This window comes from Fulmarus glacialis, unplaced genomic scaffold, assembly GCF_000690835.1.
Source record: "Fulmarus glacialis isolate BGI_N327 unplaced genomic scaffold, ASM69083v1 scaffold35341, whole genome shotgun sequence".
In the NCBI taxonomy this organism is placed as follows: Eukaryota; Metazoa; Chordata; class Aves; order Procellariiformes; family Procellariidae; genus Fulmarus; species Fulmarus glacialis.
The window spans coordinates 166150-186025 of NW_009191544.1; the positions used below are offsets into that span (position 1 = coordinate 166150).

At 43.3% G+C, this 19876-nt stretch overlaps 1 protein-coding gene across 1 annotated transcript in view; it reads right to left on the reverse strand.

Annotated features, from left to right (window-relative positions):
- Positions 1–17034, reverse strand: part of PAPPA (pregnancy-associated plasma protein A, pappalysin 1) — a 177796-nt gene extending 160762 nt beyond the window's left edge. The window contains exon 1 of the mRNA XM_009586738.1: positions 16626–17034. Within this exon, the coding sequence (XP_009585033.1) occupies positions 16626–17022 (397 nt within the window). The 5' untranslated portion in view covers positions 17023–17034. The remainder of the gene's footprint in view (positions 1–16625) is intronic.
- Positions 17035–19876: the final 2842 nt, after the last annotated feature.

The window sequence follows — 19876 nt, forward strand, 5'->3', positions numbered from 1 at the left end:
CTCTAACATGATATAACTACTATAGTATGCATTCCAGATAGGCTGTAGTCACCACATACTAACCTAAGTATATAATTTTAGAGCTCTATTTTTCTGCTCAGTTTGAATCCAATTTCATTTGTTTTGGTATGATTTTCGTCCTGGAAATACCTGAGCCTGTATTTCTGCTCTACAAATATCAGTGATCACTTGATCTGTGAGCACAAATAAATAGACATCTAAAAGAAAATTCTTACACAGATACTCACGGTGTTTTAGAAGCGTATAGAAACAAATTCACACCTATTAAACTGAAAGCTGTAGCTGAAAATTCAGCCTTTAGTTCTTAAAGGACAAGATGGGACAGCGATGGGCAAACCTCCAAAAGGTCATAATTCTACTTCGCTTTCCATAAGCGTTGCCAAAGTCAAATGCTTCTCAAAAGTAATTGACCTTCTCAAGTCTACAGAACTGGGAGAAAAATGTAAAAGAAACAAGCTACCTTGGAAGATTTTTGGCAATTCTTGTGTTTAGCTGAGCAGCAGGAAATATCATATATCCAACCTTTCTTATGTTATTTCAGCCCTTCCAACTTCTGGTTAAATTTGGAACCAAAGAAATGAAGACTAACAAAATAGCATGTACATGTACTACTTTCTCTGTGCACAGGCCTATGTAGACATATGCACATGGGTTTGAGGGAGCAGACTGGGGCATTTTGAGCACTTGGCTTAAATTTGAATTTTGAGGAATGGTCTCCAGCTCGGGATGGCTCAAATGAAATGAAATCCTGTCTCGGAACACTAATTGCCTTCGATAGGTCTTTGGTCTATATTTTCTGTGTGCAACTCAGCCGAAGCCACAGGAATAGGTCATTTCAGCATACAGCCTGCATACCCTTCTGGACTAGTGTTCTGCCCTGAGACTGTGAGACAGACCACCCAGCAAGGAGATGACAAGCAAAAGTCACCCCAAGCTTATTCTCTGCTTTCTCATTCATTTCTTTGTTTTTAACGGATGTCTGCTGTGTTAGCTTCACAGTCTGCTCCAGCTTCCAGAGGGGAAACCTTGATTTTGCTCCCTGAAGTTTGTATTCTGGAGGTAAATTCTTGGCTTCACTGAAGTCAACAATAAAACTCTTACTACTTTCAATGAGAAAAGATTTCAGTCTTGTTTTTCAGCTTGTCTTCAGACGAGCAGACTGGACTTGTTTTGAAGGGGAAAAATCAAGTCATTGCTCAGCACACCATTCTGGTTAAAGATGACAAAAATCCAAGCAAGATTAACAACATACGAAACTGAGCCTGACAATTCAACTATAGTGATGCCCAGGAGATCCTACAAAGAGCTGGAAATATTACGGTGCTTAGAAATATCCTACCAGTGTCAAGGAGAAACCATAGAAATACTGGAAAATTAAAGGATTTGAAATTAGCATCCTAGTGCTCCCTGTGCTTTACTGGTGGCTTCAATTATTTTTGCCAGTAATAGCCGAAAACCCCAGAATAATCTGACATTAGAAGCACTCAGACACAATACGGGTGAGGACTGAATTAACTCCTCTTTAAAGAACGTGTAATTTGGAAAAACACTGAATTTTAATTTGCAAGTGACAGATATTCCACCATTCTACTCAGAAAGGTTTTTCAATGACTGACAACTCTCAGGGCTAAAGTACTGCATCTTCTCTCTGTTCTGAAGTTGCTTAGTCTCCATGTGCATCCATTAGATTTACTCTTATCGTCTATTATTAGATTTCCAACCTTGAATTATCAGATTAATATTCCTCAAACATATACTTAAAGATCATGATGATGAAGTCACCTTTTAATCTTCTTGAGTCAAATACTTTAAGACTTGTTACAAATCATATAATTATTGTCATTGTTAATTTTTTTCCTCTAAATCCTCTTTCATACAACATCCTTCTTAAACTGTGGACACCAGAAATGGACAAAGTACTTCAGCAGCAGCTACTCCAGTGTCAATACAAGGATAACACAACCTCCCCAATCCTGTTCAATGCTTCCTTGTTTACATAGCCAACAATGACTCTAAACCTTTGGCCACAGCATCACATTGACAGCTCACATTTACATGCTTTATCTATTCCAACAGGCAGTTACTCCTACACATTCAGCTTCCAGGTGAAAGACCCTTCCCCCACCATCCATCCTTTATGTATGACCTGCCGCCTGTCTTTCTATATGTATGACTTCACATTTGGCTTTATTCTAATGCATACTGTTTGCATGTTCTCAATTTTTGAAAACACCCAAATGAGAGTCCTGTTTTGGTCATTGTTTACCACTCCCTGAACTCTGCAACATCTGCAAATTTTATCAGCACTGATTTTATGTTTTCTTGCAGGTTGTTGACAGAAAATATTAACTAGTAAAGAGCCAAGATTGCATTGTGCTGAATAGGAGGGAATGTGGCCAGAGTCACACTGTTCAGGCAACAGCTCTGGTTTTCAGTAGGGGAAAATAAATACCTGTGATACTCATGAATACGAGCTTACACAAGTCAAGAGAAAAAAAGATGGGACAAATAGATAAGTAGGAGATTGGCAAGATACACCTCTGTCTTTTTGTCTCTGGCATTCTACAACCTCAGTCTTCTCTTTATAGCAGCACAGCGCTGCAGGGACCTAGCACGACCCTGGCCAATGGGACTTCTTGGCTGGGCACTTCTTTTTGGTACAATGGAGTGGCATTTGCCATTTACAGTATCATACATGATCAAAGCACTGCACTGATGATATGACCTCATCCTTACAAACAGCATCTCTCTGAGGGCTGCTGAGAACCATTATCCCACCTTCACAAATGGAAAGGACAGAGCTGAAGGCACCTCAGAGCAATTGCAAAGAAGCAACTGAAACCCCAGAGCAACCTGTCTTCCTCCAACCACTACGCCACAAAAATAAGCAGCTTGAATTAGCAGAAGAGGGAGCCTGTTTCTCTCTCACACAGCAGTTTCATCACTGCTGAAACAAACACCCTTTCTTTATCCCAAAGCATCTAATTTATCGCTGAAGGAAATCTATGTTCTCTTCCCGAAACCACCAGCCAAAAAGAAACCTCTACCCTTTGCAACTGCTTCTGTTTTCTTCTCTGCCAACTAGTCTCTGTCTCTCCTTTCCTTACAGAACATCTTGTTGCAATGCCCTTCTATAATAATTTTCACATAAAAACATGTGCCTCATCAAGCTTGCCCCGTCACCAGTGTTTGACAAGTGTCAGAGAAACCCCATAAAAGCCAGGCTGCGAGTTCGTCAGTGCAAAGGACACCATGTGTTGAACACATTGACAGTCCTCAATAAATAACATCCCTGCTGAATTGGGTTTGGAAGAATGTTGGCCACGTTGCCTACTTACGTGCATCCTCCTCAATGATGCACAGAAGATCCTGTGCATGGGGAGCGGAAATACATCACTTCCAGAAGATACCAAAGTATTTTAAAAAAAAAATTATCTGAACACAAGTTTAGAACCTGACTCAAGGTTTATGGCCAATTTCAGACATACACATACAGATGTGCAATAAAGTGTTTGTTTCTTGATATAGGTGCAAGAGAAGTTCATCCTGAGGGAGGGGAGGTGAGAGATGGCGATGGTAGGAAGAGCTATCTTAATCTCGTTTCCTTCTCCCCTCTCTCTCATGAAATACATAGCTCCCATTTCATTTAGTGCCGCCTTAAGTATCAGAGCACAAAAACTGTTCACCAAAACAGTTTGGTCTTCACAGTGTGAGAAAAAAACACGTTCGGGGCAGAAAGGCCCTTGCTTCTCTGCCTCTGCCATCAGCGTTTGAGGCAGAGGGAGGAGTTTGGTCCAGTGCTCGGCCTCCTACCGCTGCAAGGTATCTTCCTCCACGAATGCAAGTGCTCCTGGCCCACCTTTGCTGCCAAATCCCAACCCTGCAGAAACCTTTGGAGAAGAAACACAGACCCCCTCACAGTATCATTTTGCCTCTGTGAGATGCAGCTGCTGTTGCTTCCCTCTCTGGCCTATTCCATGGAGCCTGCAGGTGTTTGGATACGGCCATTTCCCAGTAAAACTGGTGGTATGCTGATGTTTAAAATAAAATAAAATAAACCCCTAGTATTACAGTGTATAGCTGAAGACCACCCCTGTTTGAGCATTGCCTTTGGTGAGACATAGAATGTAAACAGTCTGTTTGATTAAACCATCTCTAGCAAGAGGACTTTGGGGAATTCCAGTCTTTCCCAGCGCAAAGAGCAGAAGATACTCTGCTCTTCATTAATTCAGAGCTCTTCAAAGGGCAAGAATGAATCGCTCAACTTTCCTCCTAGGAGAAACTGTTGATAGCTATCCTGGAATTCCTAGAGGAAGCTCACCAGGATAAATCAGGTCCATTTCCAGCACCCCCCCTGCTCCCCTTCTTTATTTAATCTGTTCACAGGCAAAGGGGTTGTGCAACAACTGATAAACTTTATCCATGCTGCAATACGAAATGCTCATTTCTGATTGTCTTCCCCATGTTGGGGTAGGGGGTGGAGAGACCACACTGGAATAGTCTTACAGGTAAGGCTATTAATTACATGACAGAAAATATTTGTACAAATAAGAAAAACTGTTCTTTCAACAAAAAACAACAGATAAGACTACTTTAAACCATCACATTTTATGGTATGGAGATTCTGCCAGCACTGGAGACCTTTTGTAATACATCTAAAACTTCAAGGCTCTTAGAACTAAAAGTGGGACCACAACTTTCACATCTATTTTATCTCTAAAAACTCCCTTATTCCCAATTTCCAAAGACACTCCTTATGGAAGAGGGGGAGCCTGGGATGGTGACATGAGCACTGCATTGATACCACACTCCTGCACAAGTGAGGAACCACTGCCCTGACCAGTGCTGCCTCCCTCACTCCCAGAGCTTTACTTTATCTGATGATTTTCCCATGCATTTTGAGTAGCCAGAAAGGCTTTTTAGAGGATCCCAGTGTCTCCGGGAAGAAAACAAACATGTAAGTCCCTCACGTCCTATCTGAGACAACCAAGGTGCAGTACTAAAGGCACCCAGGAGCAGTCACGAGAAAATGGGCTTTTTCTTGGGTTCCCTGTGCTGTAAGAGGTTTGGGGGACCTCTAGAACAACTTAAAGCATTTTGTGTTTTCCAGCTGACAGCACCACTACCATGCCAATCTGCCCCTTCCTCCAGAGCTCATGGTGACTACACAGTCCCGTGTTATCTATATTTCCTTGGGTCCTGCTCACTCCTACCTCCTTAAGCTGGTGGTTCTGCGAGAGTGATGTGCAACACCAGATGTATCAGCCTCGTGCCTAGACTATAGTAGGACAATTATCCTTTGGGCTATTTTAGTTCTTTTACAGCCTTTGCGCAACTCAAGAGCAACAGTTTTGCCAGCAGCCAGAATCTAGATTTCAGTGTTTTAAAAAAAAAGCTAGCCTCCCTGCTCGGGGTTCCCGAATACTGTCCATGCTGATTTTAAAGGAAATTGAGACTATAATTTTACTCCTTCTTTTTTCATATTTTCCGTGACGAAGGGAAAAGAAGAGAAGGAGACATAGTTAGACAGACAGGCAAACATCTCATCAAAGAAACTCCTACAAGCAGATGCAGAGTAGGAAACATCCAGCAACCCTGCTGGCTCCAACCCACAGCCTGGACCTGAGTGCATGGTTGATTTTCATTAACTAACTTTTCTTCCTGTGAACTTCCTCTGAGGGTGTTTCTTTATAAACAGAGGAGGGGATATTATTGCTGGAGATGAGAGTGTATGGGAGGGGGTGAAGGAGTTTAGGGCCACAAGACTGGAGAGCAGAGTTCAGAAGTGTTTGTTGCCGGAAACACAAAGGGCCCACTGTAAAAACGGTATATGGCCTAATTTCACAGTCTAGAGGGATTACGACAGGTATATGCAGAAAATGCTCCAAAAAGTAAAAACAACCCCACATTGTACAAATGTTTCCCACTGCATCACCATAACCATTACACACCCAAATTAAACCATCGACAGTGGTGACGGTGGTTGGAGGTTGTTCTCCATGACATCCACTTCTCAGCTTGTTCATTTTCCCCATTGCATGCACTCTGTCTCTGCCTCAAATTCTACACGTTCATCGGTCTGGAGCAGCCCCCCTGATTTCCTCTCCAAAGGAGTTACTCTAGGTTTACATTGGTGTGTTCAACAGCAGAATCTGGCTTGTACTGCTCACCCTTTCCTCTGCCAAGTACATGTTTCAAAATCATGTGCGTAATGCATTTAGTTAACATTTGCTTTTTCTCCCAGTACTCCTTTTTCCCTGAACATCTCCATTCATGAGCTCCAGCACAGGAGGCTTCCAATTCTTGTCTAGTTTATGCTGAAAATAATTCCCATTAAATTATCACTGGTGAAAGGTGCTGTTTTGACCTCGGAGAGGCTGCTCTCTTTATCCGCAAGACAGATGCAATGTAAGACAGTAGTAATGCAAGCTCCAGATTTCAGCGTTAGCACCTCAGTCTGTACAAGCACAGATGCTGCTGAATTCAGAACAAAATTGCGTGGATTGTATAATGTACAGCCTCCCTGTTGACGCTCCCGACAGAAACACTGGTTGTTTAGCCATGAGAGTGTGCACCAGATGATGACCCCTCCCCAAAACAGTCTGGGGCACTAACATGCTGTGTGAAAAGCCCCTTCTGCAACCACTCACCTGGTCCATATTTAACTATGGGGCAAATGAGTTATTTTTGCCCTTAATTAATAACCTGAGATATCCAGAGACAGATTTGCAGCATTTCCTAGGAACATGCTTAGTAGTTACAACTTGCATATTTTACAAGCTGTTTCAGCAAGTCAATATATTAATCAATGTGCAGATGTATCAAAAATATCAAAGTATTCCAATTTAAATAAGAGCACTCTGAACTGAGGGGCTTCGGTGATATTTGCTTTTCTCTCCCATTATGGGCTGCATACACTATTCCATTTGAGAAATACAGTAATTCATGCTGATTCAAACATCACCAGCACGTCTAGGTCAGAGATATTAATTCCAGACCATCTAATTTTCTGCCATCTCCGAAGAGCTCATGTCACAAATGCCAGCTGCCTTCTTCACCCATCACCCATGCTGCCAGAGCTTTCAACAATGTGACACCAGGTGAAAGACTTCATAACCACCATCAGCTCAGTACAATTACCCAGCGAAGAACCATCAGCAGGACTGAACAGGAATTAGGGTGTGTTGACTTCACATGGAGAACAACCCAGGCTGAGGAATAACTATCATTGCCCCTAAAAACCAAAAGAGTTTATCAAAAGGCCAAGCCTGCTGGGATCTGTTTCTAGCTCTGTCACCCACACACTGCCAAATCTTGGACAAATCAGAACATCCCTCCGTTCCTCAGTTTCCCTGATTTTAAGGGCAATATTCTCTCACGCCTGAGAAACTTATCGCCACCATCAGCAGGATGTTTTGAGGCAGTTATCAGGACTACAAAACCACAATCTTACTGCAGTGATAAAGGAAAATAACAGTACTAGGATACATCAGAACAGAAGAAAAAACCCTACATTCAAAACTAAGTAACATTGGTAACAGTGAAGGCCTTTCCTTTCCCTTTCTTTCCCCGTCTTAAATAAAACAAACAAAATAATGGTGATAAGATCTCTTTCCTCAATCCAATGGATGATCTTTGTGAGTATGCTTCCAACACTAACAGCAGAGAATAGGCAAGGAAGAAAACAAAGGAGGAAAGGAGCCTGCAGCTGATGCTCCGTGTCGGGAACAGGGCTGCTCTTCTCCCAATTCCATGACGACAGAACACTCCTGGGAATCAGATGAGGGAGGGGAAGATGGGTCAGAGGAGAGAAATCCATATGGGAAAGTGATTTAAAGCAAATAAAGAGACAATAAATTAGATAAGGAAAAGGAGAAAAAACACAGCAGAGGGGAGGAAGGAGAAGAGATAAAAGAGCCCTAAGTATCACTCAAAAGGAAGACTCAAGGAAAGCCTACCAGACCCCAGGAGTTAATCAGCAAAGAACAGAGTGGTTTTCTTCTCTAACACTGCAATTCTTTTGCTTTCATGAGCCGGTATCATATCTCTCAGATGCTGCTTCACCAGGCCAATTCCAGATGCTTCTCAGTTTCACTTCACCCTCACTCCCTCTTTGTGAGAACAACAGCTCGCTCCTTGTTTGTGTACCACTAAGATGGATATTAAACAGAACAATATCAATAATTCCCGGAAAATATGCATGAGCATATGCCTGACTAAGCACACAAACACACAGCCTGCTTACCCTCTGTTTCCACAGCGCTTCCAACATGAGTTGGCTGAAGCCACCAACCTGGTGGCCACCCTTGGTCCGCAAGGAGAGGACACCACCCTCCTGCGGCAAAAGAAGATGAGAACTACAGAAAGTGCAGGGTTATCCACGGCAAGTGCTTGACAGAGAGGAGGAAACCAGCAACTGTGCGGAGCAGGAAGAAGGGAAAGACGGGGGAATCAAGGACACCAGATAGTAGAGAAAGAACCGAGACTATGATGGTGATAAGAGAGGGTGGAGAGATTGGACAGGAAAGTTACACACTTACATCACCCAGCAAAACAGAAAACTGGACAGCATGTTTTGAATAAGTGCTCTTTTTAACACTGAACCCCCCCCCCCCACCCAAAAAACCCCCCCCCCCCAAAAAAAAAAAATCAAAAAAACAAGAAGGGAAATGTTGAAAGAGACAGAGGCCAAAGTGGGATTTGGAGTATAGCAAAACCAACTAAAATAAACATGTCCCCTTCCCCTGGCCAATTTCTCTGACGTTAGGGCTTCGCAATTTTTCTTCTCTTGTATCCAAAGCAAGAAAGGACAGCAAAATAAAGGATGTTAAAGCAAGGACCATGGAAGGGTCCAGGCTGTAGAAGAGAGATGCAGAAGACTCCCTGAAATCAGAGCCTAAGCCAGAGTCAGCCAAGGTCAGTGGTATTTTTTCACGATCTTGAAGAAGTTTAGGATCAAATCCATGCTGCCTGCATAAATCTAACATCATGAATCCAGCCCCATTCTCACCAAGGGATAATCCGACTTGTATTGATATTTGTTCACAGTTTAACTATGATACATACTGCACCCTCACCTGGTGCTGGCAACGTTATGGATGTTGAACTGTCCTCAACTAAGCAAATCGTTCTGATCACTATGAACAAGGACAGCAGAAAGCAGAATTCTGGGACAAGATATTCACTCTTGTCCTCTTTTTAACTCGCCTTTTTGAGTTCTGCTCTGCTCATGTTCAGAGTAAGAGTACTTTGACTTCATGGATGGCTTTAGGGAGAGTAAACTTTATAATAGGCACTAATATCAAATCAAAGCAGTTTACAAGATCTGCCACTTGTGTCAGAATATGTAGGGAATCCTTGATCACTGGAGTTTAAATGCTCTATTGATCTGGGAAAAAAAATCAAAGGTGCTTTGGAAATTGTGTGTGTATGTGCATGCATGCTCACAGCAGAGAAAATGAAAAGAAATGTAGGGACGAGCAGAAATTAGCAGAAGAACAATCACGCATTTCTTCTCCACAGAAAGCCGAAATAAAACTAAGAATCATATCCAGATGTCGGCTATCCCAAGGAAGGGAAATTCCCATTGAGCAATATAAGTATAAGGTCAGAAGAAAGGTACACCTTCATTTTTAGAAGTCTCATTTTTGGGAAAATAAACAAACAAAAAGGACAGCACAGTCAATTGTTCTGTGCCCAGAACCATGCATGAAGCAAATGCTCAGAACCTAGAAAAGAAATAGAAAAGTCTAATATATTTTGCATATTTGAAATAGAAAGAGTAATATATACTGATCATGTAAAGACAGTATTAGATGAAAAATTTGGTAGTATTGAAGTGGAGGTTAAATGAAGAAAAAGATTATATTAGAGCAGCTGATATAGTTGAGAGAAAAACGTAGAGGGTTTTGATCAAACGACTTTTCTGATGCATTTTCAGAATAATCTGGAATACAAGATTTGAAGAAGTAAAAATGTAATAAAGCGAACATGTTCATTCTGACTATGACGGGATGCAGGAATTGCCACACAGACTAAGACCAGAGAAGGGTGGGAAATGTTTGATAAAATATTTTTCTCAGGAAAAAGGAAAATTAATCAAAACAGACTATCTGTGGGAAAGGATCAGTTTTGGCAAATATTCTAACTTAAAATTTCAATAGCAGTTCCGTAACTGTCAAAACACCTGATTCTTTTTCAACTTTCTGAAAATAAGAAAGCTGGTATCTTCTACCAGCAAATGTTTTTCTTTCTCATACTTAACACTTTTCTAAACCAATGCTTTGGATTTTAGGTATTTAAGATGTTGTCAATCTGTCCTTCTCTTTTCCTGTCTTACATTATAGTGGTGACTCTTGGTCTTAGCTAAAGATCTTTGGTTTATAAGTAGAGCACTGGGAAATTTTCTGTGGCCTGTGCTATATCAGAACCTACAAAGTGGATATTCTGTGAATGTTTGGACTAATTATCTGCTGTTATATCCCTGACACTGCAGGGGACTGAATTTGGCAACCCAGGTGGTCCCTTCTCTGCTTCTGCTCCTATAATTTCTGTCAGAGAAAAGAAAAGAGGAGCTGAAAAAACAACGGCTAAAATTGGAAGCAAAACTATTATACGGGAACATTTCAGCTGACCCCAGCCATGGAAGGGTTTATTTTTGTTTTTTCAATATGTCTTTTTGAAAAAAGCCACTATATTTTGGCTCCTTTTTCTGGCTCAGGCCAGCACGAGCAATGAAAATCCAAGGTGAAAGCGCTCAGTTAATCCCGTGGTCTTGAGAGCTCCTAAACCCCGTTGGTCCTGCAGTATTTTTGTGATAAAGCTGCTCAGGCAGGCATCGTGGCTGCACCTCTCTTGTGACAGACCTGAGGAGCTTGGCACCTATGACCTGACGGAGCCAGACCTGGGCTCCAAAGAAGTAATTTCTCCACCAAAAATCCCTGCTCCACCCAGCCAGCGTGCCCCTGCAGCATTTAACCGGGGTCGGGCCCCAGTGACCAGAGAGGTGCCTGCCTGCAGTTCGTCTCTTCGCTGTTCGACGCACCCGGCCAAGGATCTCTCCCACCCTTGGCAAAGGCTAACAAACACACAAAGCTCATGGAGCAGCATCAGCAAACTCCTGGGCCCGCTTTGAAAGCGGAGACCTTCCCATTCTTCATGAGGAAGGTGAGTGGCACCTACCTTCGTGGGAGGGTCTGGGTTAGGGTGCCTGGGGAGCCAGCGTCGCCCCTCCCAGCCACTGCAGTGCTCAGTGAGACCTCTGGGATGTGGGATTTCAGTGGATCCCTCACTCTGCCACGTGTGGCTGTGGCTGATGGTGGGCGCCTCCGCCTCCACTCGGCGCGGACGTGGCCTCAGGATCCCCTTGGCCATCTGCATCGTTCCCCTGGCGCCGCGTGGGGAGGCAACGTGGGGACCCAGAGAGCAGCTTCAACCTGATGCAGTAACTTTCAGACATCTGAATCACCGACCATGTCTGTCTTTCCGCGATGGCTTAGCGTGCGAAGGCTCTCCAAGGGCTTCTTCTCGCCCTTACCACCGAGGGCTGCCCAACGCAGCTCTGCTCTGCACTTCTCCAGACGTCTCCACGAATCCCTGAGGATAGCCCCACTCCCGCTCTCTCTCCAAACACCATCCCCTCAGCTTGCTTTCTGCCTCGCACGAGTTTTTCTAACTGAAACAGGCTAGTTTGAAATAAATCAGGCCGAAATGAAGCTTGGAGAGGGGAGCTCACCCTGGGACACATCTCTGTGCCTACAGGAGACAGCCATACATCATTTAGGAATCTAAATTTACCATCCTTCACACACACAGAGTCAAATTTCCCCTTTCTTTTATTACCATTTTATTAATTAGAGCAGCCTACATATAAGTGCTTTAGAAAAAAAAAACCAAAACACAACTTTCTTCTAACTGTGCTGTTCTGACTCTAGTGTGTAGCTGGTCAAAAGAACGAGACTGGTTAAAATTGGAAATCTTATGGAAAGAAAAATTCTTTTTTTTTTCCAGTTTCTGACTCTTGTCCCAGCTTCTTCAGGCTGAAGGAAATGTGCTGTTCAAATGCAAATATTTAGTAAATGACAAGCTATGCCGTATTTTTTCAGTGGCCTATTAGTCAAGCCTTATCCAGATCCATAGTCATGCAGTGGCTAATCACTTGAACCCATCTACAGGGAAGCCAAAACCACACAGCTACCTGTAGCCTTCAGCAATGGTGTACTGGAGGCTTGTCATCCTGAAGGAGCATCTGGGCAGGTGTTCAAGCTCCTGTCACTTTGGTCCAGCTGTTACTCCACTCCGCCCATCGTGCCCATCATCCTGGGACCTGGCACATGCCAGCGCTAATTAAACGACAGAACTACAAGCTTTACGTTTGACTTATTCTATAGACCTTAATTCTAGTACTTCATTACAGATCAAAACAAGAAAATTCATGCAACTAAAAGACAACAGCCTGTTGAAGATGAGAAAATGCTTCATTATCTATCTACCTAGTATTGTAATGCCAGTGAAACTCAGAGTAAACTCTCTGTTGAAAACGTCCTCAAGTTCCCAACACACCCACTACAAGGATCAGCGCTGGCGACAAGACCCAGCTCACCAATTCTACCTGAAGTGTATTAAATCAATATCAGACTCCAAAACTTCAGAACGGAACCAAATTAACCCCCAAAAGTAAACATATATTCTTAAACCCTGTGGAGGGAACAGACGTACGCAGTGTCAATTACATATCTTTATAATTGCCCAATTATTGGACCCCGACACAGATGTTTCTCAGTCTCTTACATGCAAGAGCTGTGGCTTTAAGTGAGCTCCACTGTGCTGATTTTGGCATTTCTTTGCCTTTGGATTCTGCTGCAGTTCTATGTTCATCAAGGACTGAACTTGGGAAAACATAGGCACTCCCTTACATATGAAGCTTTATTAAGTTGGGATCATGCTCTCTGTTGGCAGGCAGAGGAATAGAAAGACAGAGGAGAATGAAACCAGGAAGGGAAAAAAAACCAAAACAAAACACAAATAACTTTCACTCTTCAAGGCAGGCACGCCTTCTTACTCCGGCTCCCGCTGCCGATCATTCATCCCGCTCCTCTCAGCTCCCAGCCAGTAAAGAGTCAACATCTCATTCCTATGAAAACATGAGCTATCCCGCTCCTGAGCCATATACCAGAAAACACACTGACAGGGACTCAGGAGGATCCTGTTTCTTAGGATAGAGTTGCATTTCCACAGTAGAACTGAAATATCTTTGATTACAACAGAAGCAAGGTCAACAGTGCTTTGAAGCGTCTTATTTTGCATGGCATGTGCACTACCTAACTTGACTACAGTCTGGACCTTAACTCCTTCATTCACAACTGGAGATGCATTCAAAGACTCTACAGGGGAAGGTGCGCAAACTTGCATGATTAATACCATGTGCACATGTGTGTGCTTGTAAGAGGGATGTACTGTGCTGTGTGGTAGGTACACACATCCAAGGAGTGTTTGTCCAAGAACTATGTGGCCCGGGAAGGGAGGCAAGTACGCACGAGCTGAGAGCTGCCTCCGCTGGAGAGCCGCACCGCGAGAGCCGCACAAACGAAGCACAGCCCAGCTCCGAAAACGCTTCTGAGCTTTTGCGTAACACAGATCAATGGGTCAGACTTCTAGTTTCCCAACAGCTTTCCCTGACAAATGCCAGAACAGATATCAGTGAAGTCAAATAGGGCAGCAATAACATCACTGCCAACCAGCGTGAAAATTGGCAGAGCCTGGCACTAAGGACTGCCTATCATCAGAGACAGGACATGGCCCAGCACAATGACGAACCCACTTAACAGCGCTGTAAAATTAGCCATTTAGGAAAACAAATTGAATACTGCAGCAGAGGGTGACGTAAGGAGAGTTGGCTCCAGACAGAAACAGAAACTCCTGTAGCCTGGATTAGCAGAAGAACTCTCTTATATCAGGGCTCAGGCGTAGAAGCTGATAACAACTTGGGTCCTACATGAGGTTTTTAACAGACACAACAGGCTTCCCCTATAGGCACACATGTGGCTCCTATACGACGTGCAGTGACTACTACAGCAAGGACGGATGGAAGGGGAGCAGTCAACACAAGCGGAGGGTGGGGGGCAGAAAGTAGATGAAGATACAAGGAGGACTCTGAAAAAGAGGTGTCTTCCAGTCAATCCTACCCTTTCCCTCAGATCTGTACAATCACAAAGTTTCCTACTTTGCAACTGGGATGGAAGTTGGGGAGAAACTCACTTCTGGCACTGTCAGCAAATTTGCCCCCCCCCGCAAACACCCAGAAGGGCTCTTGATTTCTGTGGGGTCCTACAGATGCAACTCCAATGGCAGAACAGGGCTCCTGAGTCTGTCACATCCCAAAACAGTGAAAATGAGAAAGCCAAGAGTTTTGGCAGCCAGAACCCTTGATTTCCTCATTGAGGGAAGCGTAATCTCTCCCTAAGCTTGCTGCAGGTCTGGGAGGCTGTGGTGTGCGGAGGATACTCCGAGTGAGTTCCTCTTGGACCTCTTCCAGGTGTTTACACACAGAGCCAAACCTGGCTCCTCTTCAAGAGTGTGTGCGAAGGGGGAGGGGGAGCTTAAAAATAAAATAAAAATCACAAAGTCCTCCCGAGCTGAGCTGCAAGCTCTGCGGTGCTAAACTGGGGCATTTCTTTTCATTTTTCACAGTGGAATGTTATTTCCATGCATAAAATGGGTCAAGTGTTTTATACAGGCAACAACCCAACCTCCCCCATCCAATTAAAGTATTTTACTACAAATGATCTTTGTGTGTGTTTGTCTAGGTTCCCTATTGTATGAATTAGAGATACTTGCACCAAAGACAGACACGCAGTCTTAGGTGTTGGATTAAACACATTAAAAAATACACTGACTGTGTTTTGCCACTGATGAGATCCCTGTAAACCCAAATTCTGCCTTTCCTAAATTGCAAGAAAAGCACTTTGAGCCCTGGCGTTTAAGTTAAGATTGGGAACCAGAAGAGTGGAGTATGAGAAAGCCGGGGAAATAAAGCAAGTAATAATCTATTTCACCTACGAAATTGTTCATCTGCCTGTCCTACTAAAGGCAAAAGGGACCAGCCCATGCCCAGCACCTCCTGCCCACCCCGGCAACCACACACACACCGTGTGCTCACAAGTGAGCAGAGCAGCTGGGATTGGGGAAAGTTAAGGAAATGCACTGCTGAGTTCATCTTCGTTTTTGCTTTCCTTAGGACAACGCAACTTTCTTGCGAGATGACAGTCGCGCAGGTCAGGGATGGGGCAGCAGAGATGGAGAAAATCGCAGACGGGAGGGTGGCAGGGGAGAGGCGAGCTGGGCTGGCGCGGAGCAGCCGCGGTACCACCGGCACAAGCATCCGCTGCCTTCTGGTAGGAAGTGACTCCAGTTAAAGGGAAAGGGGAAATCCTCCCTGTCTCTTTAAGGCATCCTAGGACATGGAAACTTTGTACTTTCAGGGAATCTCCTTGCCAAAAGAACTGTAAAACATGTCTTCCTCCCCCCACCCGTTTCTCTTTCTGCCTTGTTTTCTTCCTTTTTTAAGGGCATTTCCATTTTCTGTGACTTCCTTCAGAGCAAAGATGGATGTGGCGACATTTATAAGTGTTTGTAACCCTCCGAAAAGTATCCGATTTCACGACAACTTCGCTGCACTTTATCACTAAAGCAGGGAGAGGGCGGGAGGTGGCGGGAGGGAGGGGGAGAGGGAGCGAACGCGGGGGAAAAGGACCCAAATTGATGATGGGCTCATAAAATTCAAATAAGAAAAGTGCAATATTCCTCATTATTGTTCAGCTCAGACAGCTTAGACTGGTAGCTGTTTTGAGTACTAAATGATTTTATAGGGCTATTTGACCTTACAATCATTTGTGTTACACTTGCCATTTCTAAGGGGAGACAAAAATACTCAACACATCCTCTGGCTGCAGTGCTATTCCCAGCCCTAGCTGAGTGTCGAGGGGTTGGGAACTTTATAAACTCATTTGATTCATTTGAGGTTTCACAATAGCCAAAAGTTCCTTTATAGCTTTTTGGAAACCACATGCTAACACTGCATCTAAAAAGGTAACAGTGAAGTACACTAAAAAGCTAATAAAACTAAGGAAATTGTATAGGGACCTTAGATATGCATTTCTTTGCAGCCACACACTACACACATACACTTCTTTTCATACATACATACTCTCAAATGCTCTATTTACAGTTTTCCAACCTGAAAATCAGGTAAAAACCCACCGTAAGAGCTCTGTCTCCTATCTGCATCTTAATCCGTACACGCAGAAATAAAGAAACTACCCAGGATACTGCCATTTCCCTATGCAAAAGTTTACATAACTTTTTCTGCGAGCATATACTTTCAGACAGTTTGCTGAGCTCCAGTTTTTCACCAAATATATATATAATAAACGCACCCGAGCGTGTTTACACATGCACTCACATACATATGTATGTCGCAAGGCACACACGCACATTTAAATGTACACACACATATACTATACACACGCACGCCTACAGCTGGCTGTTCTGCCGGCTCCCGAAACGTAAAAGGGATGCTGCAGCCACAGGCACGACGAACTACCTACCTGCAATGACAGCCGGAGATCTCTGTCCTCCTTCAGCTTTCAGCCACACTTGCAAAGTGAAGGCATCTCGGGGCAGCTCAATATCTGCCTTCAGCCGCAGCTGATCACCTTGTCCACTGAAATAGAGCGCCCTGCTCGGGGTAAGGGACTCCTCTTCGTCCTTTACCTCCCGCTGTTGCCTCCTGCGGGGGACATGCCCAGGCTCCAGCCCAGCAGTGGAGCGCCTTCCTCGGGCTAACCTGGTGGCACAGGTGCCCGGGGCAGTGTAGCGGAGCTGGCGGCTGTGCCTGGTGTCCCTTCTTGCCCTGCGGGAGCGCTCGTCCATCCCACATTCGGGTCCACTGGCTAGGGCTGTACAGAGAAGCGCAAGAGGCAGCAGCAAACTCCAGAGCTGCATTTCCAATCTTCCCCCCCCTTCTCCCCTGCAAATCCTCCCGATCTGCCAGCTTTGGGCTCCTCCTTGCCTTGACTTTCTTCTCTTGTTCACCCTTCTTGGTATTTGCTCTTTTTATAACCCTTCTCAGTTGCTTTTTCTTTTCTTTTTTTCTTTTTCTTTCTTTCTTTTTCCTGCTTATAGATTTTTTTTTCCTTAAAACAAATAAAAATACAATAAATCAAAACTCCTTCTTGGTTGAAATGTATTTCTCTGTTCTTCCTCCTCTATCTGTCTTCTCCTCTATTCCTCCACAGCTGGAATTCCTCTCTCTTCTTTTCTCTGCTGGATTTTCTTCCCTTTATTTTTTTCTTCTTAAAAAAAACACACACACACTCTCACACACACACAAAACAAAACAAAAAAACAAAACACCCCCCCCAGCTTTCTCCAAGACTCGGACCCACTGATTTCCCTCCCCCCAAAAGATGCTCTAATCTATTTATTTTTTTGGCCTCCTTTATAACATAAGCCACAACCCCCTCCTTCCCCCCAGCCACCCTTCTTCTCCACAAAATGAAAGAAAAGAGAAAAAGCCCCTCAGAAGATGAGTAAACAAGAATATGCTAATCTACTCTAGGGTGCTCCACCTTCCCAATTGAATGATTCCCATTAAAACTGCAGGGATCATGACTAATCAATCAGCTTCAAGGAGCAGATAGCTCCAGAGGTTCAAACACTTTTGCTGTTTTCTTTTTCCCCTCTTCTTTTCCTCTCTTCCTCTTTCCCCCTATCACTTTCCCCCCTCTTATTTATTTTTTAAAGAAGACAATCAAGATGAATGGATCAATGTGACAAAAATCCTGCACCCCCCTTTTTGCAATCTCCCCAGCTTTCTTTCTCAGTCCAGTCCAAAACACACATTCCTATTTTTTTTTTCTTGGCAAAAGAGAAAGCTATTTCTCCTCTCAGACTCCCCGTTGCACTTTGCTGGTAAACCTTATGCTCCTCTGCAGCACATAAAGAGTCTTGAAACTTGAGTCTCAGATTTTTTTTAATTGCTTTCTTTCTTTCTCTCTTTTTCACTCTCTCTCTTTTTTTTCCTAATTCTTTCTTTTCCTCTTATTATTTTCTTAAAGTTATGCAATCAGCCAGGCTCCCCCTTTTGTGGTCCCCCTCAGTGCAGTTGTGTGCAGCTAATCCAAATGTTGCATCAAAGGTCCCCATCGAATCATCAGGAGCTAAAAGGAGAGAAGCTTTTTGAAGAGCATTTGCCTTCCAGAAGCTGTAGCAACAGAGCAGGATTTGGCTTTTGAATGCTCCAAAGACTCCTGGTTTTTTTGAAATAATAATAAAAAAAAATTACTAATTTTATTGGTGGGTTGAGTCAAAAAATCCTCTCTCAATATTGCTAATTTTTCAGTCTAAGGAATTCAGCTCTCCTGGTTTCCTTGGCTTAGTTGTAGCCACAGGTAAGATTCTGGCTGCTTGCTGGTTTGTAGATCTCTGTTTCTGAGCTGGGACGTTTCTTTTTTTTCTTTCTTTTTTTTTTTTTTTAATTTTTTTTTCACTCTTGAAAGATCTCAAAAGCTCCCCCTGATGGCAACAAAAAGGATTTTTCTAAGTACTTAATAAGTGGAAATGACTTAGCAGTAGCACGCTCTGAATCTACGGGCCACTATTCCACTCAGAAGTAGTCCAGCAGAACCACGCTAAATCGCACCAAATTCAGTCACAAACCCAGTAACCCACATCATCCTCTTCTTTGATCTCAAAATTAACGATCGTCACACCTTACTTTCCTATAAACTTTTAACAGCAAACATGCAAGGGAGTTTTCCTGGGACTGTAATCTTTCTGCTTTTGCAGATTACCCTATTAGTATGAGTTTGTTATGGCTACTTACACTTAAAATACATGTGATAAAATTAATAAAAGTAATTTTTTCAACGAGAAAGAGTTGTTGCACGTTTGCAAGGCTTCCGAGAGATGTTTTTTCAGTTCCTTACTAATTTGCAAACACTCAAGAAGGTACAATTGGCATTTTCAGAGATGTTGGATATGTTCACAAAGTCCCACCAGAAGTCAACAAGAACTACAGCCGACCAGCCCCTCTCTAACCATACAGACCTTCCCTCCACAACAGCTCTTCTTACAAGAAAGACACAAAATACTGGCAACATCTACAAAGGTTTTAACAGAAGACCTCAAAGAAATTAAGCCTCTCAACAACCAAGAGGAAATTGTTAGCTAGGAAACAAACTATACCATAGTATAAACTCCCATAAATGTTCCGAAGAACTCAGAGGGATGCAAAAAAGACACTTACGCGTACGTGCCTGCTCGGCAGGAACAATTTAAGATCAGAGCTTAAGTACTGCACTTTACTATTCTAATTTAACACATAGAGGACAGTGCAAATCAAACAAAAACTCAAAAATTTAAAGTGAGCCTGTTCAACTTCAAATAAGAGCTAAACCAGGAAGAGTCCTGCTGCCAGGGACACTGCTTTCTCCACTTGACAATTCCCCTGAAGTCCCCGGGAACTTTGCCCACGTGCAGTCTGGAAGAGCAGCCTGCTTTAACTTAAATAATGCGGGTTCCAGTTTTTCCAGTGGAAAAAGCTAATTCTGTGAAGTCACAATGTTTCTTAGGGACACTATGATTTGGCTGAAATCATCAAAGAAAATTACTGAAACATTTCAATTTGATGGCACCATTTCATTTTGAACATATTTGACCTTCTATCTCTTACAATATTACTGGGAAAAGAAAGGGCTTCACTGTGACCAAAACACCACTTCAATGCATCAGACTGCAATTCCAGTTACAAATTCTGGGGTATTCTTGCTACAAAAGAAAGGCCCAAAGCTCAGCT